The sequence below is a fragment of the Indicator indicator genome, chromosome 9, assembly GCF_027791375.1.
Source record: "Indicator indicator isolate 239-I01 chromosome 9, UM_Iind_1.1, whole genome shotgun sequence".
Taxonomy (NCBI): Eukaryota; Metazoa; Chordata; class Aves; order Piciformes; family Indicatoridae; genus Indicator; species Indicator indicator.
This window is the reverse complement of record NC_072018.1, coordinates 13855101-13874366: the sequence shown is the minus strand read 5'-3', so window position 1 is coordinate 13874366 and position 19266 is coordinate 13855101. Positions and strand designations below refer to the sequence as shown.

Genomic DNA, 19266 nt, shown 5'->3' with positions numbered 1-19266 from the left:
AGCCCTAGTCAAAACCGAGGAGGGCAAGAACCTTCCGCCACGGTTCTCCGCTAAGGAGCCCACCTGTTCCCCGCGGGGATACTCACTTCTGATGGGACACGCCGACTTTGCTTCGCCTCTCCTCTCCTCGCCGCCGCTGCCACACTGGGCCGCGCCGGGGCGGCCCTGCCGAGCCGCGCACCTGTCGCAGGTGAGGCGGGAGGGGCCGAGGCGGCCATCCACCGCCTGCCTACCTGTGTGCCACCTACGCGCACGTCCGTCCCGTCCCGTCCCGTCCCAGCAGCGCGTCCGCCTGTGCTCGGCAGCGTTGCATAGTTTGCTTTCCTCCCCTCTCAAATCAGGCAAAAATAATAGACGGCTACAATGCCTGCTGCCGTAAAGTGAGGCGCAGACAGCGCGACAGCCAGAAAGGTCCTCTCCCCGGGTAGCTGTCCGGCCCTGAAGGAAGATGGCGGCAGGGGAGGTGAAGTCGGTGCTCTTCGTGTGCTTGGGTGAGCGGGGCGAGAGGATAGTTGAGTCTTCTCCCGTCTTCCTTCTGCCGCTTTTCGGTCAGGGACACCGGGCGGGGATGTAGGGAGCGCGATGAAGGCAGGATTCCTGTCGGGGGAGCGGGATAGTGAGTAGGCCCTGCATAGCGTGGTTGTGGGTAGGCCCGGCCTTTAAGCCACAGGCGTCCCACCAGAAGGTGGTTTTGCGGATATCTGCCCTCTTGAAGAGAGCTAGAGCAGTAACCCAGAAGGGAGGCAGCAAAAAGAGGTATCCGTTTTCTTCTCGTTTGCCTTTGTGACAGGCCGGAGTAATCTGTGGGAAATAACACGTGAAATCCGTTATTGATGAATGCGAAGGTTATGTGTGGGGAAGAGCGGCAACTAAATACGCATAACCCAACTCGAGCACTAAATTAACTGCAGTTGTTTAAGAGTAGCACAGACTGGTGGTTGTAAAGAGCTTTCAAAAGGTGTTGCCCGATACTTGGCTTCTAGAAGACCTGGCATTAAAAAAGGGGAAAAAAAACCAGTAACAAGAATGACTGGAGTTAATGGAACTGCCTATGTAAGAAGAAGGAAAATATATTTGGATTTTAAGTAAGAAAAAGAACTTGTATATAGATTATCTTGATCTATGAGTGAAAAGAATAGGACTTTACTGCAGGGCTACCTATATGAAGAACTAAAAAAGTATGTACTTAATCTTATGTCATGACGGGTCATAGAAATCAGAAGTCTAAATGGGATCAGAAAGCATTTGGATGCTTTCTTGAAGCTTAAGACAACTGGTAATTGAGATGATCTGTATCTTCATAACTAACAAACTGCTAACCTGACTACATGGATTACAGAACTTTACTCTGTTCTGTACATGCTTTCTCTAAACATCTGTTTCTGCTCCCTTTTGGGGATAACAAGATAGATGGCTCACTACTCTGATCTAGGAAGGTTTTTAGCATCTTATTCCAAGCCCTTATAATCTTACCTATGTGCTGAGGGTTGATCGTTGTAATTCCCTGGCATGTTGCCAGTTCTGTTACAAAACCATTAGTTATTATGTTTGCTGTCTTTTTCGTTTGGTTGGTTTTTTAGGGGGTGGTGTTTGTTGTTGTAATAGGAGAAATACAGATTAATTGAATAGCAAAACAAGAGTTTAGTTTCATGAAATATGTTCTGATGTTTACCTTGGAGGAAAATCAGCCCCAAAGAATAATTTAGGGGAAACATTCTTTAGTAAGGGCTTATCAGTTGCTATATGTTTGGGAGCCAGTGGCCTGAACAAAGATATCTTATTAATGTGTGTCCTTCTTTCCAAACACTGTTTTCTAGAGGTAGTAGAAATTCTCGTGAAATGATTCATACATATGGGTCTGTAAGCGCACAGTGGTGATTTGCACTCTAACAAGCTCCTAATCCAGTTGAGTCTTTGAGAAGCTGTTATTAATGGAAGATAATATCACATAATTTAGATATGAAGTGAAATTATTAATATTAATCTTGAGGAAAGGGTGACCAAGTAGGGCAGTTGTTAATAGGATGAAATTTCTTAAAAATGAGTATTGTAAATACCTTTTAAATTTCCTGTATCACTGGGTTATTAAAAAATAGCCATAATGGTATGTGGTGTGTGACATAAAATCTGATATGACAAACCCTTTTTTTTCACCATTTAAATGTAAACCCTTCAGTGACGTTTTCAAGGCAGCTTATTTCTTCTTTCTGTGTTATTTGTTTTGTCTTGAAGAGTGATGCTTATGCATTAATAGATTTTTTTTAAAATATTTTTTCTCTGAAAAATTCAGTATTTTATTAGGATTAATGCCAAACCATCACATATTGCTGAAAAGCATATTAAACAGATTTATAGAGCTGCATTTATCTGCAGTATACTGAAGTTTGCCACATTTCAGTGCGAGGTGATCCCTAAAAGTACAAAATTACGTTTTACTTCTACATTATTTTGAAATAAACCTGTTACCAAAGTATCTAGTGACTGTGTTCATTGTTTATAGTGAGATAAGGAGATAATCAGTACACAACAAAATACAATCTAGTTAATGTGCATAACTGTGTTAATGATAAGGGTTCCTCATCACTGAGAAATAAATGACTTGTTCAGCAATATGTGTGATTACAGTATATGAAGAGGCACCAGGAAAGGATACTTTTTGTTTTAAAGCAAAAAAAAAAAAAAGTTAAAACTGGAGATGAACCAAAATATCATTTACTTTTTTTTTTTTTACACTTTGGTAGTTCATCTAATTAATGACTGAGGTTCAGAAATTACCTTAGTAGGATGCTGTGTTACATGGCTCACCTTCTTTCTCTCTGATGACTTTTCCACTATAACATAACAAGCTGCATGGACATCTTAGACCAGGCTCTGGCTTGCAAGCATCTCCTCCATGTGTGGAGAAACAGTTATAAGACATGAACAGTAAGCAAAGTGGTTTTGTCTGGATCGTCAGAAAATTGGTGCTTGTTGTGGACCAGTGAGTATGAGTATTGTCTTCAGACATCTAGATTGCATAAAATAATTTCTAAAATGACATATTAATGGTTTTCAAAAAATTAGGTTGCAATCACAGAGATATTTGAATTTCCTCGTTCACTTGTTGCAGTCCATTATATGCATTTCGATACAGCCAAATACAGTGTTTCATGGGACAAAATGCCATTTATAGCTGCAGAATGGAAAGGCATAGATTGGGTAAGACATTGAAGTAGTTATGGAAAACAGTTGCTGTAATGAGTGTTCTTAGCAAGCTGACAAAAAGGAATAATAGTATTTTTTGGATAAAGAAGAGAATGTTAGGTAAATGTAAGCAAAATACCTTTCTTCTCTGCAGAACTGTTAAGACAGCTGTAAGAATGCAATACTTTATGTGTTTCGGAATGATGCAGAAGTACTAGAGAGTTGAAAACATGGTTGTAAAAGCGATCTTGGTATTGGAAAACAAGATTAAGATATATACTTATACAATCATAAAATTGTTTTCGTTGGAAAAGACCTTTAAGATCATTGAGTCCAACCACTGTCGGGCTTTACCAAGTCTGGTAATAAACCATGTCCCTTAGCAGCACATCTGTGCATCTTTGAAACACCTCCAGGGATGGGGATCCACCCACCTACCTAGGGAGCCTGTTCCAGTCTGTAAGAATCCTTTCAGGCAACAAGTTCCTTCTAATATCCAACCTAAACCTTCCCTGGTGCAACTTGAGTCCATTTCCTCTCATCCCATCACTTGTTACTAGGGAGAAGAGACTGACCTCTAACTAATTCCAACCTTCTTCCAGTTAGTTGTAGAGACCAATGAGGTCTTCCCTTAGCCTCTTTTACTCCAGACTAAGCAATCACAGTTCCCTCAGACACTCTTCACAAGACCTGTTGTCCAGACCCTTCAACAGCTTCACTGCCCTTCTCTGGACTTGCTCCAGCACCTCAGTGTCTTTCTTGGAGTGAGGGCACCAAAACTGAACACCATACTCAAGGTGTGACCTCACCAGTGCTGAGTCCAGGAGGACAGTCGCTTCCCTGATCCTGTTGGTCACACTTTTTCTGGTACAGACCAAAATGCTGTTGGCCCTCATGGCTACCTGGGCACACACTGCATCATGTTCAGTTGGCTCTCTGTCAATCAACATCCCTAAGTCATTCTCTGCTGGGTAGCTTTCCAGCCACCCTGCCCCAGGCCTGGAGTATTGCCTGGGCTTGTTGTGACCCAAGTGCAGGAGCTGGCATTTGGCCTTGTTGAATCTCACGGAGCTGGCCTTGGCTTACCTCTGTAGAGGCATCCTACCCTCAAGAAAAAGCTAGATGATGTGTTTTAGGTAGCTCTATACTTAGGTGTTTCAGATAGAGGATTGTAAGTATTCAGTGAAATTGTGACTGGACTGGCCAGCAAATCTGGAGTAAAATCAGAACCAGGAGTAGTTCCTTAAAAAGCTAATTTACTGCTGAATGGGACAAGGTACACTTGACTGGAAAGGACTAGGACTCATGATGAAGTTCAGTCAGGAATTTGAGTACAGAATGGAATAGAGTGAGCAGTAAATTTTGAACACAAATTTTAAGACTTGCCCATGAGGGGGACCATATGCAGGATGCAAGTGAAACTGGGAAGCATTACTACAACCACTTATGTGAACTAACCATGCATGGAAAGATAAGTATAGTTAAAACCAGGGGTTTTAATGTGAGGATGGAAGCTAGTAGAACTTCTCTTACAAATAGGAAACAGAAAAACAAAGAAGAGAAGAGAATTTGATTGCATTTAGGGAAAGTCTTGAAAGAGCTGGAGAGCTGAATACTGAGCAGTTCAGATTAAAAAATTATCAAGAGATTATAATATGAGCAGTATCTAGAGATGATCTATGGACGTGAGCATGAAATAGGTTCCAAGCTATCTTTGTTGCCATTAGAAACAATACTTCCATTTCTGTATGGCAGTGGGTCAAAGATTTATGCAGAGACTGGAGTAAAGAACTCAACAAATTAAGCGTTGGCTTGGATAACCCTCAGTGGAGTCCTTGGTTCTAGAAAATGGGTGATAAAGCATGACTCTAAGTGTGATCTGCAAGTGGTTCTAGTATGGATTCTATGATTGAAACTTCAGTTTCAGCTGGAGAGATGTGTAGGATTTATTTCAACAGGCAAAATGTCAGGTGCCTTGGGGACTGTTTTTCCATGTTTAAAAATGTCATTATGTTTTTAAAATTTAAAGAATGGAGAAAATACTCAGAAAGCTCTAAAACTGCTATCTTTTACATGGAAAGAACATAGATCAGTCAGAAATACAATAGAGGAGAAAGGCAACACCAGAGGAGGAGAGGTAGCAAAGATAAGGTGTAGATAACATTTAAGGGAAATACAATTCAAGGGGAAAGATAATAATCTCCCTATGAATCTTACTGTGAGATTTCCCCCTTCTTTCATGGCTGTCAATCCATACCTTGGGCAATACTTCCTATCTTTGAGGAACCTCATCAAAGCCTGGAAAGACAGATGTGGGATATAAAACTGGGTATGAAACAGAAAAATGATAGTGGGAGAGGGACAATGACTGGAAAGAAGTTTGCTTATGTCAGTGAGAGAAGGTAGGACTTTACTGCAGCATTGAGAAGAATGGTAACAGTCACAAGGAGTAGCATGGGTGAACAGAGTTTGGTAGGATGAAAATTATATTGCCGGGTATGCAAAAGAAAGAGCTTCTCTTAAGTGAGTTCTGGGCTTTTGTCCATAGTCTGAATAGTGATTTCAGTTCCATAATAGTATTAATACTTCTGGTGATAGCTGGAGTGCATCATTGAGAATTTTAATTTTCAAGTCACAAACTAGGTTACATGTTTGTTTCAAAAATAATATAACTGCAGTTTCCAGTTATTGCTGGAGTCAGTAATCAGGGTGCCATTCATGATGATGAAGATGTTATCAAAGGTGATACTTAAGGCATTTGTTTAAAGTAGTGAGCAGGTTATAGAAGAGTGAATGTTTGTAACAAGACATTCAATACAGGTAAAGCAGAAGGTTAAAAAGTAGAAAAAGCCTTGAAGTTTTGAAATTCTGGGAGCTAGTTAATGAATTAGATAGGACCAATATTGTTATTCATTGTTAATTGCTGAAATTTTGAGTGTAGTAATCTACTGTTCATGCACAGGAAACATTGTACAAGAAGTGGTGGATTGACCTAACAGCTGGTGTAATGCAAACAGAATTTAAGTTAAAGAAGGCTAAAAGGTCACCTGCTTGAAGCAACAGAGAGAGAGAGGGAACGGACAAATTAGAGGATTATGATTGCAAATTTGATACTCATGAAGGAGTCAAATGTGATTGTCGAAGTTATCTCAGGTTATTTTCAAAACAGCTAAGTAAATATTTCAGACTTCTTTTTTTTTTCTTTTATAAAACAAACTGGTAAGAACTTTTCTACAGTGTAGTCTGTGGGTTTATTTGTCATTATTCAAGAAAAATAAATTTAAATTAGAACAAGTGCAGAGTTGGCTTAACTGGAGTGATTAGATAAGGGTCAGTTAATTTCATGAGGAGACTGAGAGCTTGGTTTGTTTAGTTTAGCACAGCTACACTTGACAAGGGTTCCCTATCTTCTGAAGAAAGTTTTTTAAGATAGTGATGTTAACCAAAATCAGATGAGCAGAGACATCCAAGAATAATTATGAAGTGGGAATTGGAAGGTTTCAGGCTACCACAGGAAATGAGCATCTGGAATAGCTTTTTAAGATAGATGATGCTTTTAAAAGAGAACTTGATGTGTTGGCAAGAGAAGTGTTGCTGTATATGCTCATGACATCAAGGGTTGAGCTCATTGGTTATGAAGTTTCTGTTCTGGCTATTGCACAGAGGTGCTCCGGCCCTCTGATCATTTTTATGGTCCTCTACTCGACCTGCTCCAACAGGTCCATGTCATGTGCTGAGGACTTGAAGAGCTGGTGTACCCAGGCATGGTCTCGGGAGAATGGAGCAGAGGGGGGAAAATCACCTCCGTTGATCTGCTGAACACATAGCTTTTGATGCAGCCCAGGATTCGGTTGACTTTCTGGGCTGCAAATACAAATTGACGGCTCATGTCTAGCTTTTCATCTGCTGGTACTGCCAAGTCCTTCTCAGCAGGGATGCTCTCAATCCCTTCATCCCCCAGCCTGTATCAGCGTACCGAGGCTTTTCCCAACCCAGGTGCAGGACTCTGCTTTTCCACTCTTGCAGAATCTCTTGGGTTATAATAACATAAACAATCTGCATTCTACCTAAGTAAATAAAAGTCTTTAATCTCATCTATGCTGGCAGATCCACACAGTTATTGATTTTTTTTTTTTGTTTTTAATCATCTGAAATTTCACTGTAATCTCCTGTTTCCATAGGAAACATTTGTCGCTCTCCAATAGCTGAAGCAGTTTTTAGAAAACTTGTAACTGATGAAAAACTTGACAATAAGGTAAGCTAATTATTTCTGTTCCTGCCTAAGAAATGACTGCCTTGTAGCCCATTAGTAGAAATGCAAGCAATGAGAAAGGAAACATAAAAATATAAATTTGTTTTTCTGTAGTGGAGGATAGACAGTGCAGCGACATCTGCCTATGAAATAGGAAGCTCTCCTGACTATCGAGGACAAAATTGCATGAAGAAGCATGGCATTACCATGAATCATATTGCCAGGCAGGTACTGTACTTTAATTTTCTTTAAATATGTGTGTGTATTTGTTCTGTTCTTACAGTGGATGACAGACAGTGCTGCTGTTTCAGACTGGAACGTGGGGCGCTCCCCAGATGCAAGGGCTTTAAGTTGTCTAAGAAATCATGGCATTGAGACAACACATAAAGCACGGCAGGTAGAAGAGAGTATGTTTTCTTTCTTGTTTGTACCCATGCTTTGTTTAGCCCTAACCATTAAAATCACAGAAGTCATTTGGCCAATGCATGGTTAAACATCAAGTAATACTTTCAGTTTTCCAAAGTGGCCTAACTCTTCTAGTTGAGGTTAGTGAGTTTCTTGCTGCTAAGCTTCTTTGGAAGAATGACTTGCAAGCATTGGAGTAGTTTCTATGTTATAGAAAAATTTTGCCTTCAAATACTTAGGATTTGGGGCATTTTTCTGAAATTTTTTTAAATTGCTTTTTAAAAATGTACTTAATCTAGTAATATGTGGTGCTTCTGCCAGCAAGGAGTTATATTTCTGTTTAGGAGATTAAAAAAAAGAAGAATTCTTGTTCACCCATAAAAAAAATAAAAGGGCAAAAGAAAGGTGCTGCTCTTGCATGAAGATCTCTATTAAAAAAATTGTAGGGCCCTAACTAGAACGAATTTCACTCAAACCCCTGCTTAGTAGCATGGTTGGTGGTAACTTATGACAAAAATGTACCCTTGAAGCATTCTTGAGTCAATCATCTAATTTTTACCAAGATTCATCTCCGTTTTCATTAACAAAAGGACATGTATTTCCATGCTGCTCCAGAGAGATCAGAAATAAATGTGCCTGCCTCTATTTAAATCATTCAGATGCTCAAATAAATGCACATAACTTACTTCAGTCAGCTATTCTCTGGATATAGGATATTCCTTTAGGGCTTCACCTTTACTTAGCTAGAGTTTATGCCACTAGCTCTTGTACTGACAAAGAGATCAAGTAGTCTTGTTATTATCTTCCATTTCTGTTCCCTTCAGAATTTTACTAGACCTTGCTGAGGTCATATTCTTCACTTTCAAAGACTGCATGTTTAGGTTTTTAACTTTCTAAAATAAATTCTCGCAATTAGTCAGTTGCCCTCTGCCCTCTTCTGATGCTAATCTCCATTATATAATAAGACAAGTAGGATTGAGCACAACATTGCTTCAGATTTTCGATGTTTTTACCATCAGAAGTCAGTCGTGATCTTTTCCTGTTACCAGGAAGTGCTTACAAACAGCATTATTTATTGTTAGTATAAGCGAAATGGTACTGAAACTGATCAGCAGTGTTTCAGTCACAGTAGTGTAATATGTTTGTATTCTTAAAAGACAAGCCTTGGAAACTTGACAACTGTTCCTGGGTATTACTTGAATGGTTTTTGAGCAGTTAGAGCAAAGCATCCAAAAGAAGTTGACCCTCTGCCTTGAAACAAATCTATGTATACTTCTTTGTCAGAGAGGGATTGAAGACACTTTAATGAAGACATTTGCTTATACGTTTTGGCAAATGAAGAGATTTTTAAAGCAGAAGGGCCTAAAATGTCACATATACAGGAAGAGCAAATTACAAGATTGAGACTAATAAAATGAAAGACCAACAAGACTAAAATTTGTCTAAAACATCCCCATACAAGCACTGTCTTGTATAAAGAAAATTTTCAAGTCCCTGAACTAAAGGTAACTGTTAGTTTTGCACTGATATTAACTGTGTAAATTCAATTCATTTGTTTCATACTTCTGTCAAATGGTGTCTACTGATGCTGTTAAACTGTGGAGCTGATATCATAGTGCTTCTGTAGAGGAATTCAACAATGTAGAATAGGACTTTTTAGAGTGGTCAGGCTAGTACAAGTGGAAGTGTATTTGTTTCTCTCCAAGAGACAAACTCAAGGGTAGAATTTTGTGTGTGACTTGGTTCAGCACTGATTAAGACACATTTAACACAGAAGCTGTAGAAATAGAGGAAGGATATATCTTCTTGGATATATCTTCTTCTGCCTTTGAAATACTGTCATGAGATGACTACCTCATGCAATTATCCTCTTCAGTCCTGTGCAAAACTGGTGTTACCCACCCAGTGAAAGGCGCTTTCTTTCATGTAATTTTGTGCATAATTATGGTAATCATGGATTGTGTCTTTTTTTATTCAAAACTGACATAAATGCTGCAAGAATGATTTATATAAGAGAGAGTGTTAAATTGGCTGCATTCTACCATTGTATACAGTGATCATTTCAGTGAATTTAAAGTGAAAAGCAAAGTACAAAAATAAATGTACATATTTATATATAAAATAAAGAGTTTGATAACGTTTTCGTTTGGTAGGTTCCCCTGTGTTTATGCATCTGGTGAAATTCTCTAAGCTTTTAGTCTTCATGCATAAACCAGATAGGTATTAATCAGTTTCACTTTTATTCATGCTGAGGGCAAAATAGATTTCTGTGTGACTCATACCATGCATTTGCCTTAAAGAGGAAATTGAGATTAGAAGAAGGTTGTATTAAATACTGTTTCACAACTGGATAAAATTGAGGACTACTGCCTCTCTCTGGTTTTTAGACAGAGTAGTAAAGGAGATTTTCCTTCTTTGTGAACTAGGGTAAACGTTTAACAGATGCATTGGAATGATGATGTGTTTCTCCATTCGTCTTTAATAATGGTTATATGCTTTTTTTAAAATGTAAACTTACTGTTTGTGTAGTTCCATCCAAAGCTGACTACTTCATCTCTCCACTACTCTTCTCAAAATGTGCATAAATTTTTATGTCCTAAATTTCTTCCCCCAAAATATTGGTTTTCAGTTTGCTCAGTTAAGCTTTCTGCATCTGATATTCCTGCAGGGCATAAGAGCACAAACCAAACAGTAATCTTGTGTTTAGTGGCTGCATTTGCAACTGTCTTAGTCCTGGTTTGTAATGTAATAACTGTCAAGTTGTCAAATATACAAAGAGTGTGGGAAGTTTAGCAGGTGTTGTTTTACTTTTTACTGTTTTGTATTTTATTCTTACATGAGCACGTATTTCTTTGTAGTACATATGTATTTTCATAGGGGCCAGTGTTTAGCTGTGTAGAGAATCAAAAGCAGCTTGCAGAGGTACTGCTTATAGTTGCCAGGAAAACAGAGCTATTTCCACTGCAAAAATATTTTTGTAGGTCAAAGGCATTGCAAATATTTTTATAGTGAAAATAAACAAGTTGGCATTAGTTTTCACCATTAACCCTTTCTTCTAAATGCCCCGCTGCCCCCAGCCTCGAGCCTTCAGTTCACCTTGTGTGGAATGTTTCTTGTAAGGCTTTAGTCTGGTGATAATTTCTGTATGTCTTTTCTTACTCCCTGTTATGGGAGTTTAACCAGTATGGGTTTGCTGCTTGCACATGAAATAAGTGGACTTACTGCCATCTAAAACTCTTAATATGTAAGTAATTTTTACAAGTTCAAATTTTGACTTCTAGGCTAATGTGTTTTGTCTTTTTTTCTTGTTCATCATATTTTAGCTTTGGGGAAAAAAAAAAGCGTAGTATCTTCTTCTGTGTAGTGACTTGCTCATTGCAAGTTACTTACTGTTTTTTGTTTTCATGTCAGGTAATTTGCCTACATTTCTATTATGTGGTTTGCATGACTGGAGAACTGTTTCAGTTTTAGTAATTGGAAAGCAGTAGAAATGTCACTTAGAACAATGTTCTGTGTTGATGTGTGAGATGTTTTAAAATGTGTTGTTAAAATAGCTAACTTGGTTGGATTTTTTGTGGAAAACTTGCAGAAATGAGTAAGTAATCATGGCAGAGTATATTTAAAATGCCAAAAATTATTGTCAAAGTTGATGAAAGTACTCAGTTTTATTCTTTCCACCTGTCTTTCTTTTAATAAATTAGAACTACAATATTTGAAAATACTTTTTTCCCTCTTTTTTTTTATAAATCAAACACAGTTTGTAGGCTGAAGCATATATTTTTAATTCTAGATTACTAAAGAAGATTTCCAGACCTTTGATTATATACTTTGCATGGATGAGAGCAATCTGAGGTAATGTATGAAGAAATTGAACAAATTATGGATCACTTGTAGTGATGTCTCATAAGTCCCTTTGAAGACAGATGGCATATTTTACTGCTTAGCTTGTCTTGCTTTTATTGTTTTGTTCTGTGGGTTTTTGTATGTGTGTGTGAATGATACTCTAATAAGTGTATTCTTCACTTAATGAAGCTAGAACTTAATGAGCTAGTTTATTTGTGTGTTATATACCAGGTGATGGAAATTTAGTATACTTTGTGCTGTAGATGTGCAACTTGATGCCTGTATGGTTAAGAATGAGTACATACTGTCTTGATTCCAGTCACAGGATCACAGAATCAGCCAGGTTGGAAGAGACCTCCAACCGATGACCTAACCCTATCTAATCAACTACACTATGGCACTGAGTGCCTCATCCAGTCTTTTTTTAAACGTCTCCAGGAACGTCAACCTCACCACCTCCCTGGGCAGCCCATTCCAATGGGCAATCACTCTTTCTGTGAAGAACTTCTTTCTAAGATCAAGCCTAAACTTCTTTCTGAACACCTTGAGACTATGTCCTCTTGTTCTGTTGCTGGTTGTCTGGGAGAAGAGACCAACTCCCACCTGGCTACAGCCACCCTTTAGGTAGTTGTAGATGCTAATAAGGTCTCCCCTGAGCCTCCTCTTCTCCAGGCTAAAGAACCCCAGCTCCCTCAGCTGCTTCTCATAGGGCTTATGCTCCAGACCCCTCACCAGCTTTGTTGCCCTTTAGTGGACACGTTCAAGCAACTCAACATCTTTCTTGAACCGAGGGGCCCAGAACTGGACACAGTACTCAAGGTGTGGCCTAACCAGTGCTGAGTACAGGGGCAGAATGACTTCCCTGCTCCTGCTGGCCACACTATTCCTGATACAGGCCAGAATGCCATTTGCCTTCTTGGCCACCTGGGCACACTGCTGGCTCATGTTCAGCTGGCTCATGTTCGGCCTACTGTCAACCAGTACCCCCAGATCCATTTCTGCCTGGCTGTTCTCCAGTCACTCTGTCCCCAGCCTATAGCGCTACATGGGGTTGTTGTGGCCAGTGTGTAGAACTCAGAACTTAGATGTGTTAAACCTCAAGCTGTTGAACTCTGCCCATCTCTTAAATTTTCCAGAATGTGTTGATTGACCTCTCTTACAAAGCCTGCATGAACCAAAGGTATAGAACGCTTGGTTTCACTGCAGCACGTCAAAGACATGACTAGGATTACTTCTATTTTCACTCGAGTTCTGAAATGGAAACTGAACTTCTGTATTAACAGTTTATATGATAGGACCTGTAGAGCACAAGAAATGTCAAAACTATAACAAGGATACTATTATTGCTACATTTAAGTTTCACCTTAAACTTGTACACATTTCAAATGTTTTCCCTGGAAAGGAAGTTGATTTGAGGTGTTGGAGTGCCTGTCATAACAGAAGGTGATGATTTGGGGCATTTTTTTCTTAATACCAGAGCCACTTGTCCTTCTCCTATTCATTAAGTGGCATACCAAAAGCTATGAAGGAAAGGGTTAGACCTTTTTAGTATTAACAGACTAGTCTGCTACTATTCATTGAAATAAGAAATAACTTCTTAATTGATGGAGGAGTCCTGATTTTTTGCTTCAAGGAAAAAGTGTTGTGGTCTTACTGCTGTTTCTAATCTATCTGAATTGGTTAATAATTTAACTTCTTAAAACAGAGTGTGCTTATGACTATTTATAGGACTATAGTATTTATAGGACTATTATCTGCTTTTAATGCTGGGCAGGTAAAATGATGGTTTCATTTGGAGATCTGCAATATTAAAAGAATTTAACATGTTCTGGCTGTTCAGTATTGTGAAAATCTGAGAGTCATATTTGAACTGCATTTGGGATAATGGATGGCCATTTGTAGAGGGGCAAAATACCATCTCAAGAGCAGCATGTTGTCTGAGTGGGAGGTAACACGGAAGAAAGAGGATGTGACAACTGATGAAATGTTACAGTATGTCAAAGGGAAGACAGGTCTTGCTGACTGGTCCATTTTCTGTTAACTGAGTGTAGTAGGACTTCATAAGAGTTAAAGTCTGTATTGAGAGAACTTGCAGCATACCAGTTTAAAACACTGGGTTTAAACAGATGGGAGAAGCTTGCATATACTACTTATACAGTGAAAACAAGCAGCAGCATAGAGAGTCCATAGAACTGACCTGAGAGCAGATGTATATTGTTTTCCTGAGTTTTCTAGAAACAGCTATGACCAACTTACGCTAATGCCAACAATGTTCTGAAGAAAAAATTCATGGGAAATTTTTATTTTCTGTTTTACAGAGATCTGAAACGGAAGAGCAACCAAGTTAACTCCTGTAAGGCCAAAATTGAACTACTTGGAAGTTACGATCCACAGAAACAACTTATCATTGAAGATCCATACTATGTATGTGTAAGAAATTGTTTGGGTGGCTTGATTAAAAATAGTGTATGTACAGTATATAATCTTTCCAGATCTCACAGTTGACATGTGACTTACCTGATTTATAATCTGATATTGTACAGGGCTTCAACATGTCCAAGTGCTGGGTTCTGAACCTGGGTCACAACAACCCCAGGCACTGCTCTAGGCTTGGGGTAGAGTGGCTGGAAAGCTGCCCAGCAGAGAAAGACTTAGGGATGTTGATGGACAGCTGGTTGAATATGAGCCATCAGTTTGTGAAAAAGGCTAACAGCATCCTGGCCTGTACCAGGACTAGTGTGACTAGCAGGATCAGGGAAGCAATTGTCCTCCTGGACTCAGCACTGGTGAGGTCACACCTTGAGTATGGTGTTCAGTTTTGGTGCCCTCACTCCAAGAAAGACACTGAGGTGCTGGAGCAAGTCCAGAGAAGGGCAGTGAAGCTGTTGAAGGGTCTGGACAACAGGTCTTGTGAAGAGTGTCTGAGGGAACTGTGATTGTTTAGTCTGGAGTAGAAGAGGCTGAGGGAAGACCTCATTGGTCTCTACAACTACCTGGAAGGAGGATGGAATTAGTTAGAGGTCAGTCTCTTCTCCCTAGTAACAAGTGATGGGATGAGAGGAAATGGACTCAAGTTGCACCAGGGAAGGTTTAGGTTGGATATTAGAAGGAACTTGTTGCCTAAAAGGATTCTTACAGACTGGAACAGGCTCCCTAGGGAGGTGGGTGGATCCCCATCTCTGAAGGTGTCTCAAGGACACAAAAACGTGCTGCTAAGGGACATGGTTTATCACTAGACTTGGTAAAGCTAGACAGTGTTTGGACTCAATGATCTTAAAGGTCTTTTCCAACTGAAATGATTCTGTGTCATGCTTCTTTCTTATTCTGTCATTGTTATTCCTATATTTTGAATAATGTTTTAAATTAATCAGTTCAATCTTTTTTGGTGTATTGCAAGTCAGAGTTAGATAACAGTTGGACTTGAGGATCTTAAAGGTCTTTTCCAACCAATACAATTTCATTATTCTATAAAGCCAAGTGTAAATGCTTTATTCTTAAATGACTTAAAAATACAAACTACTGGAATCAAAAAAGAAAACAATTATGACAATAACAATTTTATTTAAATAATGCAGTGCATCTGTATTTTCAGTATTGGGTGAAGTCCTGGTTTGTCAGCCTCCTTGCAAAGAGGTGTAATCAGGAAGCATAGACATGGTCAGAGAAGTTGAACGCTGTCAGCCAAAAGCCACCAGTTAGCTTAACATTCTTCAGTGTAGGATGGGGACGTGAATGGAGATGCAGCAGTGCTCTATAAAAACTTCATGTCATGGGAACAGGTGAAGAAGGAATTGTTGTTCATCACCCAAGGAGTAGAGAATATAAGATGACATTAATGGGAGGTGGGTACAAAACATAAAAGATGGGTTTTGGTTTGTTTTTTTTCCCAGAGAATGCTTTGTTAAACGGTGAAACTGAACATGACAGGTTACTGTGAATGTAAAGGAAAAAGGAAAAAAAAGGTTTAGAGGGCTCAAAAAGTAAATAGAAGAAATACATGAAGGAAAGTTCATCCAGGACTGTTGAGTACAAAGTCACAGTGTTTGGCTATGGAAATTCCTGAGCTGCAGGTAGTTCGGAGTAGGGTGAAATATGAACCAAGTACTTGTACGTTCTGGTGCTTCCCTAGTGTCAGTTGTTTGTCGTTGCATATAGTGGGAAACTAGATTGCAAAAATGTTTTGTTAGAGGCAGTATTGCTGTTCTTACATTCTTTTTCCTTTTTTCTAGGGCAGTGAAAAGGACTTTGAAACTGTTTACGAGCAATGTGTAAGATGCTGTAAAGCATTTTTGGAGAAGCCTCATTAACGCTTTACCATTTTGTTTCTAAAAGAATATAATTAGCTTCTCCACAAATATGTAAGGTGTACTTAATTGATGTATTAAAATTGTAAAATTATGCCACAGTAGGTTCAAAGCTTTTTCAGTTTAATTTTATATTTTCAGTCTTCTGTCATCTAATTTAAAAGCACAAGAAATTTGTAACTGTTTTGTCACACATCAGTGTAATAATAAAAGTCTATGATTGAGAATAAAATGATCTGTAACCTCTTCCAGTGCTTTTTGACAAGCACTGCAAAAGTAGCCTCTTGCTTCTTTATGTTCTGTACTCACTAAAACGAGGTCTTCTTGCAGTGCCCTTAGTGAGTTTCAGTGGGAGTCTGAGATAATAGTTCATGTATGATAAGTCAGGTTTGTCATCCTAGTATCATTAGGCAGCCTTTGGACTGAAGGTGTGCCATGCTGAGCCTGCTAAACTAAAGGAACTGCCTGTCCCCAGGCAGACACTGCTCTTTAACATACTCTCAACACTTAAGCAAGGAAAATCCCTTGTGCATGTGTCATCAGGATTGTGTGAAAACATGGCTTTGTGTCATTTCAAATGCTCAGTTATTCAAAGAAGAAATAATTTTTGTTCTAGTACATTTTTATACTAATTAAGGTGAAGTACTTCAGAAATAGTAAGTGATGTTAACAGAACTTTCCTAGCCTTTAGTCTTGTTATCAATTCCTAGCATGCTGATACACATAGCATTTAGTTTGACGACAGAACAGCTCAGCTTAAAAGCCTAAATGTGACATGTACATTTTTATCTCATAGTCAAATCCTCCAATCCATTCCATGTACCCAATAAGAAATTTGCTGTAATCCTAGTTCTTGTGTGGGTGTCAGACTGTATTTAGTCATCAGAATGCCTTGCCTGTCAGAAGTGTTCTCTGACAGTAGAGTTCAACTGAAAGACAGTCCATCTGTAATATAATACAAACTTAACAGAAGGCCAGTAAGTAGAAAGTTCTGATCTTGGATAAAAAGTAAATGCTTTGTAAAAATCCTTGCCTGCTTGTCTGAACATCACCATTCATTTCTGCCTTATAAAGTACTAAGATCAGTAATGACCTGATTCCAGGATAATCTTCCTATTTTGAATAGTATCAGCATTGCTGTGAACTATCATTACCATATTATCTGTGAAAATGTGTCTGTAAAACTGGCTTGGTTTTTAGCCTTGATTTTTTGCCTTTGCTTTCTAGATTAGTAGAGCAGCCTTTTTGTTACCCACTCTTCTTTCCCTTCTGGGAGAGGGAAGCATTTTGATAGAGGACCCTGTTATTTCTGGGAAGAGAGGAATCTTGCTGTCACTGCATGTAGTGCAGTTTTCTGGGACTCTGGCTATAGAAGAGCTGTGTTTGTGCTGGTGAAGTTTCTGATTTATGCAAAAATTTCAATTAGACATAACACTTAAGGAACCTGCTTACAGAAACGCAAGTAGTAGACGTAACTCTTAAATACAGAAATCACATCTTTGTGCATTATGGCATTGACAGTAGTTTTGACTTCTAAAGGAATAGTTTTTATTCCTAGAATAATAGTTTTTACTTCTAGCTAGGAATTTGCAAGTTAATAGCTGTTTCACTTCAGGGACAAGGAGTAACAATATTTCAGGTCAGTTCAAGCACTAACTTGGAAAAATATTTTTTCCATTTCTTGCATGAATGCTTGGACAGAATAAATGAGGGAAAATGATGGGCAGTTAGGGACAAACCACTTTAATGTGGTTTTATGCACTAGTCTCAGAAGTGGAAGTATTTAGATACAATCTAATGTTAATCATCACCAAAGTGGCAATTTAAAATCTTCCAGTGAAAGTAAAGTAACTTAGAACACTGAGCATGTGATAGTTTATGCTTTCCCATTCATGGCTGAGTAGGAATTGAATCTACAGTTTCCTATAATAAAGCTAAGATTTAGAAGTCTTAAATCTTTATTTTGTAGCTGCTGAAGTGAGGGAGATAAAAGGGTATGGTTATTTACCTGCAGTATGGTTGTTGACCTTCAATAGGCTTAGGAGTCTTCCTGTAGAGTAATACTAAGTCAGAAGTATTTGTGTTAAATTCAGTTCAGATTTTAAATGTTTCAGCTTGGAGGTCTATTATCAACAAGTAATCTATTGGCTAAATAATTCACCAGCTCTACTAGGAGGAAAAAGCTGATTGATTTTAAGATTTTATCCTTAGTTTCTTTTGGAAGAGAAAGAAGACACTGGTATTTTAAAAGAACTATAGAATACAAGAACACAGAACAGGAATTGTCTTCAGAAATGACAGGAGCACAGTAGCATTATTTATACTCATTTATTAATATACTAAATAAATTAATGTTTTCCTTTTACAAGGAGATTTTCTAGACAGTTTTTATTTAATCAAATTTCAGGGGTTCTACTACAAAATGAAACATACTAATTTAAACTGCCCTGTTGAGTAAGATGCTGTGATCTGATTGCAGTCAGTGGAGTCATGGAGAAGCAGAGTTCCACCCACGTTTAATTCCTATCAGTAGCTAAGTGAATCCTGTAGCAGCAGATTCCTTTAACTACCATTTTTTCAGTAGGCAGGTGTTACTTCCACTGAGAAATGAAGCATTAGCATTTAGTGATCACTGAAAGCAAATACAAAATCTGTATCTCTCCCTTACTAAATACAGCTATGTTCTAGGATGGGATTTTGTACCTCTGCTGTTTTTTCTTCTTTAATTCTAAATAAATAGATGCCGAAGGCTCTTCAGTGCACATGTGAATTTCAAAGATCCCAGCCCCTACCAATATCTCAGGGTGTGGAGGAGAAGTGTGTTTGGGTTTGTTTGTACATGTTGTGCTTTGAATTGAGGGTAAAATGGATGCTAAATGCCAGTATTAAGATAAAATGTACTTGAGATTCATCTACAGGTCACAAAAAATTAGTCTTCCTGTTTAAGCCATTTTATTATGACAACTGGATTGAATTCCAGCTTTTAAGGAAAAAAGGGAAATGTGTATCAATGTGTCGAGTAAATGTTCACTGACTCTTTAAAAATGTTATGGTACTAAAATGATGTATTGGGCAGTTACTGATTATATTGCTCTGCAGCATCATGAATCAACTGCAGTTTGTCAAACAAAAAACTCCAAAACAATTGTTCATTATGAAAAAATATTCAAATTTATAATGCTGTGGAGAATTGGAACAGCCTTGTGATCTGGGCATTTTGTGAGACTGGAAGATATGGGTCTGTCCTCACAAATCCATGGAGTGTCCCAATTACTGGAC

General features: G+C 38.5%; 1 protein-coding gene across 2 annotated transcripts; it reads left to right on the top strand.

Moving 5' to 3' along the window:
• The first annotated feature begins 436 nt into the window (after nucleotides 1-436).
• ACP1 (acid phosphatase 1) lies at nucleotides 437-18295 on the top strand. 2 transcript variants are annotated; one of them, XM_054383852.1, is made up of 6 exons: nucleotides 437-491; nucleotides 7365-7438; nucleotides 7719-7832; nucleotides 11631-11692; nucleotides 14002-14107; nucleotides 15913-18295. In XM_054383852.1, the coding sequence occupies exons 1-6, from the start codon at nucleotides 449-451 to the stop codon at nucleotides 15988-15990; spliced, it is 477 nt and encodes a 158-aa protein (XP_054239827.1). In that variant the 5' UTR covers nucleotides 437-448; the 3' UTR covers nucleotides 15991-18295. The 2 variants fall into 2 exon arrangements, with proteins under 2 accessions (XP_054239827.1, XP_054239826.1); XM_054383851.1 differs by lacking the exon at nucleotides 7719-7832 and adding an exon at nucleotides 7550-7663.
• Nucleotides 18296-19266: the final 971 nt, after the last annotated feature.